The sequence below is a fragment of the Anopheles funestus genome, chromosome 2RL (genome assembly GCF_943734845.2).
Source record: "Anopheles funestus chromosome 2RL, idAnoFuneDA-416_04, whole genome shotgun sequence".
In the NCBI taxonomy this organism is placed as follows: domain Eukaryota; kingdom Metazoa; phylum Arthropoda; class Insecta; order Diptera; family Culicidae; genus Anopheles; species Anopheles funestus.
In genome coordinates this window covers 21,875,495-21,894,452 of record NC_064598.1, presented here as the reverse complement: position 1 = coordinate 21,894,452, position 18,958 = coordinate 21,875,495, and the positions used below count along the sequence as shown (strand labels likewise).

The 18,958-nt window shown below is 42.3% G+C and overlaps 2 protein-coding genes across 3 annotated transcripts; one reads left to right on the top strand and one right to left on the bottom strand.

Moving 5' to 3' along the window:
* Positions 1 to 2,740: 2,740 nt before the first annotated feature.
* LOC125763826 (unextended protein) lies at positions 2,741 to 18,780 on the bottom strand. Of its 2 annotated transcripts, XM_049427379.1 has the most exons (13): positions 17,083 to 18,780; positions 7,701 to 8,046; positions 7,480 to 7,620; positions 7,008 to 7,190; positions 6,710 to 6,925; positions 6,458 to 6,631; positions 6,216 to 6,387; positions 5,641 to 6,126; positions 5,290 to 5,553; positions 4,978 to 5,210; positions 4,785 to 4,913; positions 4,459 to 4,558; positions 4,080 to 4,302 (listed from the first exon to the last, which is right to left on the bottom strand). In XM_049427379.1, the coding sequence occupies exons 1-13, from the start codon at positions 17,499 to 17,501 to the stop codon at positions 4,211 to 4,213; spliced, it is 2,955 nt and encodes a 984-aa protein (XP_049283336.1). In that variant the 5' UTR covers positions 17,502 to 18,780; the 3' UTR covers positions 4,080 to 4,210. The 2 variants fall into 2 exon arrangements, with proteins under 2 accessions (XP_049283335.1, XP_049283336.1); XM_049427378.1 differs by lacking the exon at positions 4,459 to 4,558 and having other exon boundaries at positions 2,741 to 4,302.
* LOC125763825 (uncharacterized) lies at positions 9,923 to 14,340 on the top strand. The gene has a single exon (XM_049427377.1). The coding sequence runs from the start codon at positions 10,155 to 10,157 to the stop codon at positions 14,100 to 14,102; it is 3,948 nt and encodes a 1,315-aa protein (XP_049283334.1). The 5' UTR covers positions 9,923 to 10,154; the 3' UTR covers positions 14,103 to 14,340.
* Positions 18,781 to 18,958: the final 178 nt, after the last annotated feature.

Here is an 18,958-nt window from a genome sequence, read left to right as displayed (position 1 = left end):
CATCCGTTCGCCTGAGTGTGTCTGTGGGACAAAGCTGTCATCACGGAGCGATCGATCAACTGTGGCACCAAGAAGTTATCATCGTTGGGCAATCTCTTTCTCCGCGGAATCTGAGCAACACCTGACATGGAGCTAAAACGGTATGGCGCTAATATTACAGCTTCTATATTTCACATACGATTGGTACTGAGGACAATTAGGAGGACGTTTCGAAAGGACAATTAGTGGGTGCTTTTTTTGAGAAAGAAAGAAGGGAATGTTTCATTCTTACATCATGATCTCTTGCCTCATTTTTACGCCATGATCAAAAAATAGAATTAGTTAGCACTGACTGGCATATGACCAACCGAAGAAAAATTCATCGAGGAATATGCAATTGCAAAGTAAATTGTACTAACGAACTGCTAATTATAACCGGTATCAACCAGCGCTTCGGATCAGCGCCCTGACCGTGATACCAGTTGTGACCGTAGTTTACCGATTGACGCTTTCTCTCTACCATAGATATGATTTCCAAAACTGGATGACAATATTTTAACACTTCCAGAAACCGGTATATAAGAGTGGACGAGGTAGTTGCCATCAAAATAATCTAACTCTAAGAAGATCGGGCAGGAAAGATCATGCGGCATGGGTAACTAACATATTCGAGGTATTATCCTATCTAATAACCTATCGCTACACGGAAAAACTTTCTTCTCTGATCGAAAAACGTTTAATATATGTACCTCCAGAGAGCCTTCACGTCCAAGGTGGACAAGAACACCTGCTACATATGAGTACTAATTAGAGCCACGTTAATACGTGCCACGCGCAATTGGATTAAAACATCCTTCAGTTCCGGTTCTTGTACACTGTACCCTGAAAAGTGGAGGTAAATTAATTAATTTACGAGCACTCATCGAGCAAGCATGCACCAGTTGAAGAGGACGCCCTCTTGAAGGCTAAGTGACTATGGATTAATAACCCACAGACAGTGATTACACTACCGGGACCATGACGCAAAAGTTCACCTCCGTTGTATAGACGTTACCAGCGGACTGGATCATGAGGATGCACTGTCTCACGCTGTACCGCCAGTTATCGATACGGTAGAACCATAAATTGTGTCCGGAACATAACTGTCACAATACTGGGTGGCGGGTGTCAAGTTGTTGAGATTTATAAGCTGGCGCTTTCGTATATATATGTAACGGCAATATCTAGAAACGGCTTTGTTTTAGGTGCAACGTTGCGCTTAATTTTCCTATCGACGTGCTTTTCGATAAGCGTGCTATCGGCTATTGGTGGATGATGTAAGCAAATAGTAGTGGATTTTTTTTTAATTCAAGAAGTATTACTTAACCCTTCAAACCTGTTACCTATACTTCCAAAATAGTGCTTCGATTCTCCGTTTCCGTCGAATTTCCAATTCAATGGAAGTCGATTGTTTGTTTAAATAAACATGATCTCTTATCAACTCTCGTGCGTTCGCTGTAGCTAGGGAAGCACCTTACGATATGATTATGAGCATAAATATAGCACTACTAGTTGACAGTGAGTTCCACTTACACAACACCCCACCGTGATACGCTCGAAATGGAGATGACTAAAGGGATTTTCAAATGGTTATCAATTTCATTGTGTCCCTACGTGTTTCATCTACTCCTTTAGAGTGTTTTTTCTAACTTTATCCGTGTCTCAGTTATCTGGCGTCGTGTTTCGTTCCCCACTGCCCGAAATACTAAATCACACTTTTACCGTATGATTGCCGCTGTGAGAGATTCTCTTGATATCGATCTAACGTAATAACTTTCCCAGCATTTTCTCTCGTTGCAGAAAAACGCAACCGGTTAAAATAAAACGATCTTGCTGCATGTCAAACTGTATGCACAATATGATGAATCGCTTTCCAGACCAAATGTTCACCTGTCCGTCTGGCCATTCGCTTGTTCGTAACCATGTTTCCTGCGGGTGATTGATTTCAAATTCCTTGGAACTAGCGGGTCCGGGCTTGATTGACAGCCAATTTGCGTACGCAAATTTCCTCTACTAACGTCATTAGTCAATAATGCTACAAGATGAATCGGTACAGACCTTGCGTCGATGCCCTGCCTTATTTGCCGAAATCATCTTCCGGTTGCACCAAACAAATTGGTTATCTGGCACACAAAGCAGTCCGTTCATGATAAGAAGCTATTTTTCACCAATCAATGTCACTAGAGGAAGATCAATTGCATCTTACGCGTGGAACGGCAGCACAAGTTCCCATTGGTGATGGAAAAAAAACGATTCACCGCTTAGAACTGTGAACTTATTCGAACCAGTTAACATTTTTCAAAAATACTTCTGCGTTACTTATCTATTATTATATTATATTCCTATTAGGTGTAACTACTACGCAATTCATAATGTTACTTACTCATTTGTTTCCTTAGATATAAATCCATCTGGAACTGATTATACGCAAATGCTTCCCATCCTGATTCCATTCGCAGCGATTCATCGGAGCCGTACAGAACGCACTGAAATGACAAAATCTGCTATTAGTCAATGTTTTGTCTCGGTAAAATGTACATACCGGATTATCTAAACATCTAAACACGATATGCATTTAGTTACATGTAATGTACAAACATATAAATGATATCGAATATTGTCCGACAAGAATTGCGAATTGGTGTGATACAAAACAGGGAACTGTAACAGTTTCCAACCGGGTTTCTTTCGAGCAAACACACGTGCAGTACAAAATGTACCATTCTAATACATAGAAAGGCGCACCTATATATTCTCTGCGGTATTCGTTTTCATCTACGAGAAGTGTGAAAAATAATTGTTTGCGAAATCCGCTTCGCCCGTTTGCAAACGAATGCATCTACTACAGCTTACTGGTTCCTCTCATACAGTTGCCAGAGTATGGGGAGTTCGCACATACTCATTCTCTTATCATAAAGGGTTTTTTTCCTTCTCGGTGTTGTTGTTTGATACACTTGTTTTCTACCAATCGACAAAAAACACAATAAACAAAGTTTAATGATACAACTAAAACAAAACCACTCGTGCCACTCGTGGATGCTGCATCGGTGCACTACGCCACTATTGGCGATACCTTTGTTCCCCTAATCGTTGTCATTTTAGCTAACTCTAGTTCCGTTTGTTTGTTTTTTTTTGCTTTCGTTCAGCATCTCTACTACTTTTCATTCACGATCATCACTTGCTACATCAGGTTCCGTCCAATCTCGTATTATCATACATTCGCTATACGCATTATTGCTATGCACGAGCTTGAATTACGTTTTGGTTTCACTTTTTGGGTTACATTGCTACAGACAAAACAACGCGTTACATGCCCATGCCTATCGTAAGTACATCACGCATGAATGCTCGTCCTAGGATAAATATAGCACACGGTGCTTTTGGCTTCTCTTCCTGAACCATTCGTTTTTTTTGTTGTTGTTTTGTTTCGTTTTGCTTCTCGCTATAGTCGCTTGCCTGGTCGATTTTACGCTTATGCGCGATACTATTTCGCGTGTCCCTGTTCCCTTTATCGAGACAGGGGAAGAACAGGTACGCTCCTTTGTACGCTCAGGTGTAGATTATCATTGTGAAGGAATTGATTGCAAAGGCTCTAACGATTACTTCGAATGGTACCACTACCGTGTTACAGCAGCATGTCCAATCCTGTGAAGGATTCGCAGCTATTACGTAAGTCTTTCTCCGTCATGGTGGCGTTAGGGCGTTCAGCGCGTCCCCAACGTCAGCCGAAAAATAATATTTACCATAATAATCTACACTCGACGCAAACAACAATTACACCAACATTAACAAATCTCACTAGCATCTATCATGTATCATTATTCTGCACGTGCTTTGTGCATTTATCTGTATATATATATATATTATGTTTAAAACAAAATGCTCGACTCGATTGCTATTAGCACAAACCCTGGTAAACTCTAGGTAACATTTTGATAATAGTAAATATAAGAACAAGATGTAATAATAAGGGATCCAAGTGAAAGTGGAAGTAAATTGGAGATCACGCACACGAGCACGGCACACAGTACGTGTAAGCTAGCACGTCATCCAACAGTCGGACGATAAACTCCTATCGGTCTGACAGTGATTCTGGTCGTGTTGGTGGTGATGATGAAGTTCATGCATGGGCGGATGTGCTGACGGTACTGTACACGGTTGGGTAGTACAGCACAATGAGGTACACCGTGGGTTATGGCTTTGGCAACAGTGGCACACTGCTGGGATCCGACTCGGGGTTCCCAACGACAATTCCCGTGTCTTTTGTATAGCTGATCGATGTTCCTGTAATAAAATCACAACAACAAAACGGGGAAAAAACGGAATACGAAGATCAAGCATTAGTGTACGGATGGCAAGGCACATTAGCAGCGGTTAACGAGTCAGATGGCTACAGGTGGTAAAGGTAGAATACTCTTCCTGCTAAGAACGTTTCACTACCTATGTTAATCTCGTTGGCAGCAGCAGCACTGGAAGAATTGTCGTGCACTAATACTGTGTGATTGCGAGCCACAGAGGAAATCGTATTGTTAGTAAGATCCTTTGAACGAGAAGACAAAAAAGACATAAAAATGCAACGGTTAATCATTACAACGACACAATTATATCCATTACGACTGTCTCTCTATACGTTAACATTTAACATTAGCATTATGTTCATTAGTCTTACGTTTACAAACCACATTCATTGCTACGATAACAAGTGACAAAGATTTAACACCTAAATTGGAAATTGGCTACAAATAAAAGGTTCGTGCAGAACTTACATTTAAAGCCGTGGTCGGGGAGGCTACATCGCTGGACGATTTGCTAGCCTGCGCACCGGAATTGACGGTCAGGTTCGTAGCATCGGGCGTTAAACTGTTCTGATCACCTTTATCTAGCGAGTGCATGAGCTAGAAACATTAAAAAAATGTTTTAGTTAAGAACAAAAGATGGTTCACAAATGTTTCTTCTTACCTGTTCCACCTCCGGATCGATCGGATCCATCGATTGATCACCCAGTTTCTGCGAGCGTTCCATCAACGTGGCTCGCTTGGCCGCCACATAGAGAACACGTGAAATCTGCATGTACAGCACATCGGAGATCGCCTTGACCGTGTAGTCTGGGGTGAAATTGATTCGCGTACTAGCATCCCGATTGATCGACTCTAGTGAACCCAATATTTGCTGCGGAGTATTGATCGGTTGTTCTGTGGGTGATATCGAAATAGAAGCATGATCCACTTAATCAGAAAAAAAGGCTAGACAATGGTACAAAAATCGACCTACCGTTGCTAGTGTTTTGTACAATCGCTTGCAGTCCAAAGTGTGTGAAAGGTCCACTCTCGAACAGCAGATTCTCCTTACCGACGGTTACCTCTACGCGTCCCTCCAGTATCAGCACGAAATAGTCGATCGAAGTACCACGGTTGATGATATCAACGCGATCTTTCCGATCTTTGCTCTTGATCTTGATTTGATGGTAAATATTTTGATTCAACAAACGCCTCAAGATCGTTTCCGACATTACGTTGCGTTTAAACGCTGTTACAGCTGAAATTCCCGACAACACAATCATTTAATTGCACGTTTAAGCCACTTGAAATCGAAAGAGGTTGCACTAATGTTGCTACAACTTACCAGTTGATATGTACTGATACGTAGCGAACATTAGCTGCGGCCCAATACGCAAACGCTGTACGTCCGTATCAAGGGAACGATGTACGAACGTGGGGATGTCCGATCGTTTGATACACTTGCGTCGTATCTTGCTTCTGTTGTCCGTGTAGACGTCCGTTTCGTCGATAATTTCCGCCTGTATCAGCTCCTCAAGCACGTCCTCCATCGTGATGAGACCGAGCGTTTCGTAGAACGGATCACCATCACCGTCCGCATTTACCCGATGCACGAATGCCATATGGCCAAAGGTGCCGGTCTTGAACTCCTTAAACATCACATCTAGCGTCTGGTCGAAGAACACGAAATGTAACCGATTCATGTAAAACTCACACATCCGACGGACCGGTGTGTTATCATCCGGATCGATGAAAGCTAAATCTTTGCTGTGCAAAATCGAAATAATTTCTTCACGATCTTCCCCATCATACACGGGAATACGCGAATAACCTGTTTGTAGGGTGCAAGGAATGTGAAAAGAATTAGTGACGCCATACACAAGCATTTGAACCAGACTCGCGCAGGTTCGCGCACCGTACCTGACTGCATGATTTCGGCGATTTTTTCAAAATCTAATATACCATCAATGGGAAGCATGTACGCATCTTCAAGACGCGTCATCACTTGCTGTACCGTTTTCTTGCGCAGCTCGAGCACACCGGCAATGACGTTCACTTCATCTTTATCCAAATCGTTAACATCATTGGTAACCTGCACATCGGTAAAGCATACACATTAGCGTGCATTAGAGTTGATTCTCTACAACTTAGAAACTACCTACCTTAACCAGCTCCTTCAGACGTTCGCGATCGTAGTAATTACCAATTTCCTTGCCCAAAAGAAAGTCGAGTATCTTCGAGGTAGGATACGACAGTGGGAAAGTAAGTACCATTACCGCCTTCGTGATCAAGATGGTTCTGGCACCAACGGCGAGACCATGTCGCGAACAGATCGCCTACAATGGAAAGCAAAATTGTAAGGGTTAATTTCATACGTACACTATTAACTTGTTTGCTAATATCAACAGCTTTACCTGTGGAGTGATCTCGCCAAAGATCACAATTGCAACTGTAGAACCAACGATGGCAAACAGCCCAGACGTGAGACTGTCCAGCAGGATGGTAAATGTTGAGTTGACTAGCACGTTGCCGAGCAGAATGCTGCACAGCAAATAGTTACCCATATCGCGCACCGGTTTGATCGCATGCGCATATTGCTTCTCCTTATCGCTGCCCGTATTGCACAGGATCTGTTGAGTTAAGCATGAAGCTTGACATTATCATACGCTCCTATCCTTTGAAACGCTACGCTTCACACACACGCACACGCACCTGTAAATCAGTTCGATCCAAAGACATTAGTCCTAGATTGAGGCCGGAGAAGAGTGCCGAAAACATGAGACAAACGCAAATGATAATAATCGACACCCACAGTGGTAATACTGGTTTGTTGGAGGTCAAACGCATCCACGAATCTATTCCTTGATGCAGGAATGGTGTATCCTTGGTAGCTTCCTGTGTATGAAAATATTAAAAAATTCAAGCACAGCTTAGTGCGACGAACGAAATAAATAATCGATTAACTGTGCTCGGCGCCTGCATCTATACTGTCCGCAACACACTACGTCGTGTTGGTGGGGTAGAGCACATGGTATCGCATGCCGACAGCATGCTTCATTACATCATTCCCTTTCGTCCGTTTGCTTATCGAGCGCGCAGCACGTTCGCGCCTCTAGACGAACAAACCGGCATCGGGTCGCTGTATTGCCGTTGGCATACCACCCCACTTGTTTCCGTATCTTACCTTTTCGTTCTCTTCCGATCCTTCGAGCGGATCGGTGCTTTCGTACTTGGCGCATATGTAAAAGTACTTCTTGTTCTTGATCACCTCCGGAAGCTCGATCTCCACCAGCGCACTTCTGCCACTATCCTCCACATTCAGTACCTGAAGAAGAGAAGCCAAGCTGAGTTGTTTTGCTGTGAAAATGCAAGGAGCAGCTGGTCAGCTGTTGTTGTATATCTTACACGAAACTTTTCCGTGACCGGCACCTGACATGAGCCACGGTACCGGGATGGTTCGTGCGTGAATATGAGGACGGTGTTAGACTTTATGCCCGTTCCAAACAGGCGCAAAGTTACTGGTGAATTCACGCGCACAGACGTTACACCATTCTCCCCCATTTCGGGCGTTACTTCTGCCTGTTCGATCCGAAACCCCTCGATGCGAAGTACATCTTCATCGTTTGTCCCGCTCCGTTCGGCGTTGAGTGTATTTATGCTGTTCGTCCCACTATCCCCATGAACGTTGCGCCTGTACCGCCTCATAAAGTTGTGTGTCCAATCTTTTCCAGGATTAATTTGCTTCGCAGCCCTGAAAATAGTCATGATAGAAAGGAACGGTTTGAGAATATATAAAATATTATATGAAAGCAATATTGACACAGTAACAAAAAAAAGGAAAAATTTTATATTTTCATCATGCGCTGATGCCAATTTCGTACGACTGTGTGACTGTGTGACTTCCTCTTCAGTTACAATAGCAAATTTGCCATGATGTCATCAAGAACATTTTAGAAAGCTCTACTCAAATCGATAAAAAGTAACCTGCAGCGAAAGCAGAAAGGAAAAATTCATCATTTGGGTAGGAAAATTTTAAAAATCGATTAAACCAATCAAAAAAAGCGGGAGAAGAATATTTCTTTATGCCATCGCATTCGCATTAAATTCATATTGAGGTAAATGATGTTACGATTACTTCCAAAAATAAGGAAAAATCCGTTTCTTTGCTAGCGAATAATTTTGCGCTTTTGTTTGTCGCAAATATTTTTCCTTCAAGCGATGTCCTGCTGTATGGATTGTGAGTTCAATTTCCGAGCTCTAAACGTCCACTAGACGTGACCAACGAATCAACCATTGACCAAACCAAACCAAACCAAACCAAAGGAATGTAGGACCTTGCTTTGAATGTTTTTTTTTGTGTGCTTTTATTTATCCTACACGATCGGTCGATATCATCTCTTGGTGCTGTTCCTTTGCTCAACACATCCTTGCTAGTGTATTAAAACTACTGTTTTTATGTGCGAAAACAATAGTAATATGAGTTTGTTTGTTCGGCTTGAACATTTAATTACGCATTAAAGGTAGCAAAATGTCCCCTTCGCATTCTTCGTATAGAGGTGGTCAAAACATCATTTCTATCAAACTGAATGAAAACCTGCGTACGAGCGTAAAAGTACTCATAGAAACAACGCATGAATCACACCTATTTTTCTCCACTCATCCGGTGACCCCATTCGGTGTGAAAACAAAACAAAAAGTTAAAGATCGAAATCAAGAGGTAGAAGACAGACGATCATACGATGGACGCGAAGGGTTCCAGAATATTCAAGTGCTTAAACGGGGTGTGTGTGTGTATTTGCGTCGCAATTACTGGACGAGTAAGAACATGAAATGATTAGAAGAAGGAAAAACTTTTATCACAGAAAAGAAATATTTTTAAATATTCATAAAACATTATTCAAATATTTGAGGAATTTTTATTAAACACATCATTTTTGCCTTTTGGATTAAAAGAGTCAAATATGCACATTTTTTTACCCTTGTTTGATATTTAATTCAGTTAATAAAAATTGATATTATGCTGTATGATCAAGAAGATCTACAGCTTTAAACATTTAGCTACATGTTTGCTTGATTGAATGTTTAAGTCTATTCATTAGCAGTTGACTATCAATCGTTTTTTCGCACAAGAAAACCAAACGAACAAATAATACATATAGGGGAAATCAAAACAGATAACCAGAAGCCACCGGTGCTATCGGAATGGGTAAGTATTGCGGTTAACTTCTTATGTCTCAAACCGGTCAACCATCGCAAAGAAGGCTACACCAGTATAAGAGGCACCGGTGGGTAACAAAAACATTAAAAAAAAACAACTTTAAACAAATCAAAACGACCGTCCGACAGATAACCGCCGGCTATTATCAGCACATTATTATACCCTTCTCTCAATGTGACAATGTACGGCCGGCCGCTGTTTCGATGTTTTTCTTTTTATGCTTTCAAACCATTCGATAGCTTCCGCAGGTCTCATAAAGGCTGTGGACACAAATCACATAATACAACTTTATCCCCAGCGGGATTTAGAGCGCATTTCAACCGAAGCCTTAGTTTGAGCGATGAATGAGTCAATGTTTATTATTAAACACGGACGAGAAATTAAATTCACTCCCCGTTGGTGATTCAAATTTGTTGGATAAGCACAACGCTTTAGTACTGAAGCGAGGGTTGTAACCGAAGTAAGAAGAAATGTGCAGAAGAAATGTCATAACTGCGATGTAACGGCTCGCTCTCTTTCGCTATTACAACGCCAACAGGACACACGTGTTTCCCATTGTTACACTTGTAAAATAATTTCTAAAATATAACCGTTGTAAATTTAACAGGTTATGGGCCCAGACCGTATACTCAGGATTTAAAATGAGCGAAATAACAAAAATCACAGGAATTGATCGACTGGTAGGACGAGAAAACTGGTCGACGTGGAAGTTTGCTGTACAGACTTATTTAGAGGTCGAAGACCTTTGGAACACTATTGAACCGAATGTAAAAGCCGATGGGACAGAAGAAGCGGTAGATCCCGTGAAAGACAAAAAGGCGCGTGGTAAAATCATTTTACTGTTGGAACCGGGTAATTATTATCATGTGAGAGATACACGGACTGCTCGGGAAGCTTGGAAAAAGTTATGCGACGCGTTTGAGGAAACCGGGTTAACGCGGGAAGTTGGCTTACTTTACAAGCTTATTCGGACTGATTTGGAAAGCTGTGGATCTATGGAAAATTACGCGAACAGAATGATTTCCACCTGCCACCAACTAAGTGCAATCGGATTTCCGATTCAAGACCGATTTGTCGGTGCTTTGCTACTTGCTGGGTTACCTGAACGATACCAACCGATGGTGATGGCTCTTAAAAATTCAGGCACGGCGATTACAGGAGATTCGGTTAAAACAATATTGTTGCAAGAGGAAGAAGAATCGACGCGCAGTGAAAGTATATGTGTAGCTAAACGTGAAAGACACAAACCGCGTGGTTCGAACCTTAACAAAAGAACCGATCATAAAGGTCCTAAGTGCTGGAAGTGTAATAAATTTGGCCATATCGCAAGGCAATGCGATGATAATCAAACTGTTAAGAGAGCCAATGCGTTGGGAGCAGTGTTACTAAGTGTTGGACAGGGAGCGGAGAGCGAATGGTATGTAGACTCTGGCGCCACGATGCACATGACGCATAACCTAAAACTTTTGCAAAACGTGAAGGATAGAAGCGGAACAGTGTTGGCAGCAAATAAAAAGGCAATGCAGATCAAAGCATGTGGTACTGCAACTATCTATCCAGTTAAGAGCAAAATTAGGGGAGTGCTACCTGTTAATGATGTTCATTATATTCCTGACCTTTCAATGAATCTGCTTTCGGTGGGTCGAATAGTGAAAAAAGGATGTTCGATCGTTTTTGATATCGATGGATGCAGGATAATGAATGGTGCGGGTGATGTAATTGCGACAGGAATCTTAGAAAACGATTTGTTTAAGATTGTTCAGCAAAAATCGTGTGATAGAGTGATGGCATGTTCATCGAACGATTCGGTTGAAATGTGGCATAAACGGTTAGGCCATATTAACGTGAAAAGCTTACGGAAGCTGGCGGACGGATTGGTGAGTGGCATGCAGATGAGTATCGGAAACTCTATCGGGGATTGTGCGATTTGTCCCATGGGGAAGCAGGCGCGTTTGCCGTTCAGTAAGAGTGGGTCACGTGCTGATGGATTGCTGGAAATAATACACTCAGACATTTCTGGTCCGATGGAAGTGCCATCTTTAGGCGGTAATCGTTATTACATAACATTTATCGATGATATGTCGCGGAGAGTGTGGGTTTATTTTCTGAAAAGCAAGTCAGCGTTTGAAGTGTTAGAAAGCTTTAAAGATTTCCACGTGAAGGCAGAAAGACAGTGCGAGAGAAAGTTAAAAGTGCTTCGAACCGATAATGGGAAAGAATACATTAATAGTATATTTCAAGTATATCTACGAAAGCAAGGGATTCGGCATCAGCTAACGAATGAATACACGCCGGAGCAGAATGGTATGGCGGAGCGTGCTAATCGAACTATAGTGGAAAGGGCGCGTTGTATGCTGTATGAAGCAAAGTTGCCGAAATCATTCTGGGCAGAGGCTGTGCAGACAGCCGTGTATCTTATTAACAGATCACCAACGAATGGTCACGATCTGACACCGGAGGAAATGTGGAGTGGGAAGAAACCGGACTTAGCTCATGTCCGCGTGTTCGGTACGAAGGCGATGGTTCAAATACCTAAGGTAAAGCGTCAAAAGTGGGATCCTAAATCAAGAGAATGTGTTCTCACTGGATTTGAAGAGGATACTAAAGGGTATCGGCTATATGATCCAGCTGCAAGATGCTTGTTGAAAAGTCGCGAGGTAATATTCGTCAACGAAGGTTTGAAGAATGAGAATTTACCGGAACGTGGAAAAACAGTTTTGCTTGACTTTAGCGAAACAGTTGGGAGTAACCACTTCGAAGAAGGCGATTTAGTGCATGTAGGCGATAGCATAGTTGGAGGAAATAGCGCATCATCGCAGGCCGGTATGAACACTCCATCGACTGTTGTGAATGAGTCGAAGTCTCAGGCAGTAAGACGCAGTACACGTCAGCATAAGGTTCCGGATAAATTCAAAGATTACGAAGTTGGTATTAAGAAAGCACCTACTTATGAATCTGCAACTGATTCGGGAGACGAAAGTAGTGATGTTGAGTATGCAAGTCCAGATAGTGAACCAGATGGGGTTGCTGCTTGTCAACTTGAAATATCCAGCGAGGAACCGAAGACTTATGCAGAGGCCATAGCATCCTCAGATGCCGAACAATGGAAACAAGCTATGGCTGAAGAGCTTGAATCAATCGAGGCGAACGAGACGTGGACACTAGTGGATTTGCCACCAGGACGCAAAACAATTGGGTGCAAATGGGTATTTAAACGCAAAACAGATGCAGATGGAAGGCTGTTTCGATATAAAGCCCGAATAGTTGCACAAGGGTTTAGCCAGCAGTACGGAAAGGATTACGACGAAGTGTTTGCACCGGTAGTCAGGCAAACCACCTTTCGTACATTGATGTCAGTTGCAGCAAAGAGAAATATGACGGTTAAGCAGTATGACATAAAGACCGCATTTTTGTATGCTGAACTAGATGAGGAGATTTACATGCGTCTGCCATGTGGTATAAATGCAGAAGGTAAAGTCTGTAAACTCAACAAAGGACTTTACGGACTGAAACAGGCGGCTAGATCATGGAACCATAGACTGGACGAGGAGCTGAAACGCCAAGGTTATCACAGCTGCTTGGCGGACACCTGCTTGTATCGAAGGCGACATCGAGGAAGCTGGTGTTACGTTCTCGTCTATGTTGACGATTTGATAGTAGCTGGAGAAGATCCTGAAATGATTTCATCATTGCTTGCTGGACTGCAGTGCTCCTTTGAGGTAAATGTTATCGGGGATGTTTGTTTCTTTTTAGGAATGGAAATAGAAAAGGACAAACGAGGAGATTATTTCCTGAGCCAAAGGAAGTATATACACGATGTGATCGTTACTAGTCGTTTAACTGATGCGAAGACGTCCAACGTTCCTCTCGACCCTGGATACATGAAGAATGAAGAAAATGGAAGCCCGCTTGCAAGCAACTACGAATATCAGAGGATGATCGGTAAACTGTTGTATGTAGCGATCAACACTAGGCCGGATATTGCAGCAGCCGTTTCAATATTGAGCCAGAAAACGGTAAAACCAACTCAAAGAGACTGGAACGAAGTGAAAAGAGTGGTGCGATACCTAAAAGGAACAATAGACTATCGTTTGCGGCTAAGCAAGATCGGTATAGAAGATGGAGCAATTGGATATTGCGATTCTGATTGGGCAGAAAATAAGGAAGATAGGAAGTCCAACAGTGGATTTGTGTTTACAGTTAATGGTGGGACTGTTAGTTGGAGGTGTAGGAAACAAAGTTGCGTTGCACTTTCATCTACAGAGGCTGAACTGATAGCGCTTTCTGAAGGAATGCAGGAGGCAATATGGCTCAAATTACTTTTGAAGGAACTGAACGATGAGCAGCAGTTTTTGGTTTATGAAGACAATCAGAGCTGTCTCAAATTGTTAGCCGGTGAAAAAATAAGTAATAGAACGAAGCATATTGCAACTAGGTACCACTTTACAAAGGAACAGATAAAGAAAAGTGAAGTGAGATGCGCATATTGTCCTTCAGAAGATATGATAGCAGATCTTCTTACAAAACCTTTGTGTAGAGTTAAAACAGAAAAGCTAGTACGAATGATTGGTTTAGCTACGAAGGTTTAGGAGGAGCTTCACATTAGAAACTACGCGTTGAGGAGGAGTGTTGGATAAGCACAACGCTTTAGTACTGAAGCGAGGGTTGTAACCGAAGTAAGAAGAAATGTGCAGAAGAAATGTCATAACTGCGATGTAACGGCTCGCTCTCTTTCGCTATTACAACGCCAACAGGACACACGTGTTTCCCATTGTTACACTTGTAAAATAATTTCTAAAATATAACCGTTGTAAATTTAACAAAATTCGACCACAAGCACAAGGTAGGCTTGGTATGTGGGACATGGTTATTGTTTTCGACTGCCGGTAAAACTGGAAGCCGGTTCACAAGCCCTGTAAATTCGTGTACACGTCATGAAATAGTGTTCCGCAGAGCGGTGGAAGATTCGTTCAAGACGCTCATCACTTTCAGCTGGCTGATAAAGCAGCAGAGTTACGATAAGAAATGTGTGTGTATGTTTGATGCTATGGTTTTTAGCTGCATGTATGAAAGCTGTTTTAAGTTTCATGTAAATAATGATGAGGACATCATTCATTAAACAAGAATACTGAAGATTATCATCACATGGTGCTACCTTTGTATTGGACATTGCATTTATATCTTAATTTCAATCTTTGAATGTGAAATAATGAATGTAATTACAATCATGATGTCACCTCCACCACTAGAACTCGTAAAACATTTTGAATATCGAGCGCTCCATGAACGATCCGTCCCAATTAAAGTGAATATTTGTGATCAAGAATGAAGCATTGATATGATATTACCGATCACCTGATTGTGTCCTTGAAATAAACTTTTTACTTTTTCTTTCCTTTCCTCACTTTCTTGTGCGTCACACGTGGTTGGAAATTGTGTGAGATGTGACTCTAGTGTACTCAAATTCACTATCGCATCCTCCATCCACACTGGCTCTTAAACAAGCTTTTACATGCTTGTTTTCATATGGTCAAGGTTAACCTGCGCGATCCAAAAACGCATCCTGGTTGCATTCGAATATTTGATATACGTTGTCCACGCTACTGGCAATGGTTTTTGTGCCAAGAGTCAGCAGAGTCAGCCGGTTGCCTTCCCATTCAATTCTTTGTGCTACCCATTCTACTTACATATTGCAGTGTTCGTCGACCAACACTGCAACGAAATGGAAAATTCCACACCCAACAGTGCTATGTTTGGTAATAAAATTAAGCATGGCAAGAATTCAGTATTTTGAGAGACAAAACCTATGTCCACAATCCAATTTGATTGGTAATAATATGCAAATGAAGTTTGAAGACGACTCTAACGCATTCGCGATTTGGTTGCAAATTGGTTGCGATTTGGTCTACAAATGGAAGATCTCTCTCAGTTACTATAAAAAGTTTTTATTTTAAAGTTTTAACAATTATTTTATTGTTGAGGATCAAGTTGTAAGACCATTGATACACTACTAGTACAAAAGCATCCGGTGCAATATCGTTGAACTAATTTCACAAACTCAACTGGCGATCGTGTGGAGATCGCGACGACATTAAAAGGTGACTTGCAACGTAGTTCATAAAAAAACATGTTGAAATTGTATTGAATTTTACTTGACAAAACAAACTCAAACATGTCGAACACACGCATTTGATATATGCTTTGTACCGTGGCACCGGGAAAAGGCACCGGGTATCCAGTGGAAATTTTTACTACCCTTCAAATGTCCTCCAGACATGCCCGGTTCGTAAGTAAGTTTGTAAAAACAATACCCGTAACCATCGGCCAATGGAAAGACATCATCCGATCTCTGTACTGTGATCGCATGATGTACCGATACTAACTCACGGTAATGTCGACATGGCAAACGAAATCACACTCTTCAACCACGTTCTCTTGCATGGAACTTCTTGAGCGCATTATGAGAAACGCAACAAACAGAATGTGTTTTGTAAAGCCCTCTTCGTTAATGACGCATCAAACAAAGACATTCAGAACTAGGAGTTCAATAAATTCCACATGAAAATAATGGTTTTAATATGTATCGTGTCATTTTCTTGTACTTTCACTAACTCTTCGGGTTTTCAAACTGAAACAAACTGCAAAATAAGCTATGCTTACGGCCAAAGATCACGCTACTGATCTTGTTTCTTTTCATTTCATTTCTTGTTAAAAAAAATATTTCTGCATGACGAGCTTTTACAGTTAAAAAACCGAATTAAATGCCGAGTTATTTATGTATGTCTTGCTCTGCTAATATATCAACATATTCCACAAATGTTTACAAGAAATAAGTGCCGTTTTTTCAACACTCTGACCATCGTCAATGCATCGGTAAGAGGGTTTGTTGTTTGTAACAGAACAATGTCACTACCAACGTTCTATGACAACGAACGACGAACAATTGGTTTTTCTGTTTTTGTTGTATTCCTTAAGCTTTTGCTTTCCTTTTGCCAAGGTCAACCGATATCGCCTGGACATGGGTTCGGTGGCAACATAAAATGTATGTCGTACAACGCTCGCGTTCTGGTAGAAATAGAAACTCCACCGTACATCGACCGCGCTGGTAATGAAAGCGAATGGTGTGACACAGACAGACGGCAGACGTGTGCCCATGCCCATGGCCACTCGCGGAAATCGCTTCACACTACCACTACTACTACTACTACTACTACTACCGGCGTGTGAGGTGGTGAACGGAGGTACAGAATCCATCATGCGATTCATGACGTAATGGAAGCATATTTTTTCCCTGTGCGATGTAGCAAGAATAAACCTGGCCACACACTTACTACACGGTGACGCAGTTTGTTTGATGAATATTGCAATTGTGGCATGGAAAATGCCACACATCCGATGTGCAGCGTTTTGCACTTTAATGTATTCTGGCATCGGCTTTGCAACGAACACTTCGAGGGACAACAGGTACATTCAGAACTACAGCTAAACAACGATTGATAATTCAAATGACGTGACCTGATGGAGGCGCCTACAATAAAAAAAAAACATATAATGATCATGAAAGCTTACTCATCCTTCAGGACGATCATCACCGGTGATCCCTGGACAGACCAGCATACGATCCTGGCACTTTTCCGGTACTCCTCGTCATCCTTCACCGTGGTCGTTTGTTTCAGCGGAAGTAACGTTTCGTACACGTGTACCTGCTCGTGACACTCCATCCGGTGACGATCGACGATAAACGAGCGGCCATTGCCCTCGGTAGTGAGCAACAGTTTGTCTCCGATATCAGTCACTGCAGAGGCAAACTCGACACGAGGGATATCGGCGGCATCCTGGGGTTGCATATCCGGGGATGCATGCCCCGGTTTCTGGTCGCTCGCTGACCTACTCTCTACCGTACGCCAGGTGTCACCGGACAGTAGGATTATCGTAAGGTGTGCAATTATTTTTAACATTTCCCATCTTCCCGACCTAGCCATCATCATCGTCGTCGGGTGTGCGTTGCGTGCTGTACCGATGCGCGCGCGTATACACGGGTTTGGGGCGGGGGAGAAAAAGATGGAACCACTAATTCTGGTGGTTTTTTATTTACTTTTTTTTGTTGCTTCTGCTACTTTGGCTACTGTACACGGCGAGAGGGTTGAGCGAAATAAACACGTACACACGGCTTCGTATTGTACCGTATTACTCTGTTGTAGCACAATTCAAATCAAAGATTCACGGAGACCACTTCGCGAGACATGCACACACGCACACGCACGTTGTAGAACAAAAGAGACACAATACGGATTCAACTTAAGAAAACAAGTTAAGATTCAACAACAACGAAAAACAACGAAAAAACAACACATCACGCGAATAATACCACAAATGGCACGCAAAAGATACGCAACCAAAAGTTAAAAACCATTCACTAGGACGACATCTCCGGTAGTTTCAGTGCCATTGTTTGCATACCCAATTCACACCACACAACAACACTTGGGACAGCAGCACTGTGTGTTCAGCAAATGTTCGGAATGTATCGATCGATGTGATTAATGCGGGCTAATTTATATGTACTAAATCGGCCACTCTTTGGACTCTCGCACACTCACAGACGTGGCCGTTGCGTTGGATGCAGATATATATCTGAAACGCAGGGCGACGGATTCTGTTTTGGGGAAGCTGCACTTTAAATTGCTTGGTGCAATGTTGCCGGGGGCCACCACTGTAGTGGCCACCTCACGAAACGAAGAATCTTTTGACCATTGAGAAGACGGCCCTTTAAAAAAAATATTTCACACACATACAACACACAGTTAACGACAACGTGTGTTTTTTTTGCTGAACGCTTTCGCGGACAATAAGCAGACAAAATAACACTTGCTGCGTTCTTATCGTGCACGGTTGTTTCACTTTTTTATTGTTAACGGGGGGGGGAGCGGGGTATTTCTTGCGCTACCGCACCAAGACGGTCCGTTTCTTTACGCACACGCACCACATGAAGCGAACGATGATGAATGTTGAGCACACTGATCTAGACTGACCGACACACGACAATGGGCCGAGTGTGGTAACGTAAATCAGTTGAACCACTGGAAGCTGCTGCTGGTGCTGGACTGTCTTATCAATTGCTTTTTCCCGTTAAAGATATACCACACCGGACGACCGATTCGCGTTTTCACTGCATATTTACGGTACAGGTTGAAAAACCATAACAAAACAATAACAACAATACGGCAGCAGTCACATGCAACAACACTTTTGACCGGCAGTGGATGCACATTCGGGCCCATAGTTCGCATCGTGCGAATAGGCTTATATAAACCTTGCACGACATGACAGTTTTGTTCGTTGCCGGTAGAAAAAGAGAAAACCCGAAGCCTTGTGATTATTTCCGGATTGATGTTTTTATAAAACCACACAAATTTATGCGTATTTTCCTCCATAAACGTACAAA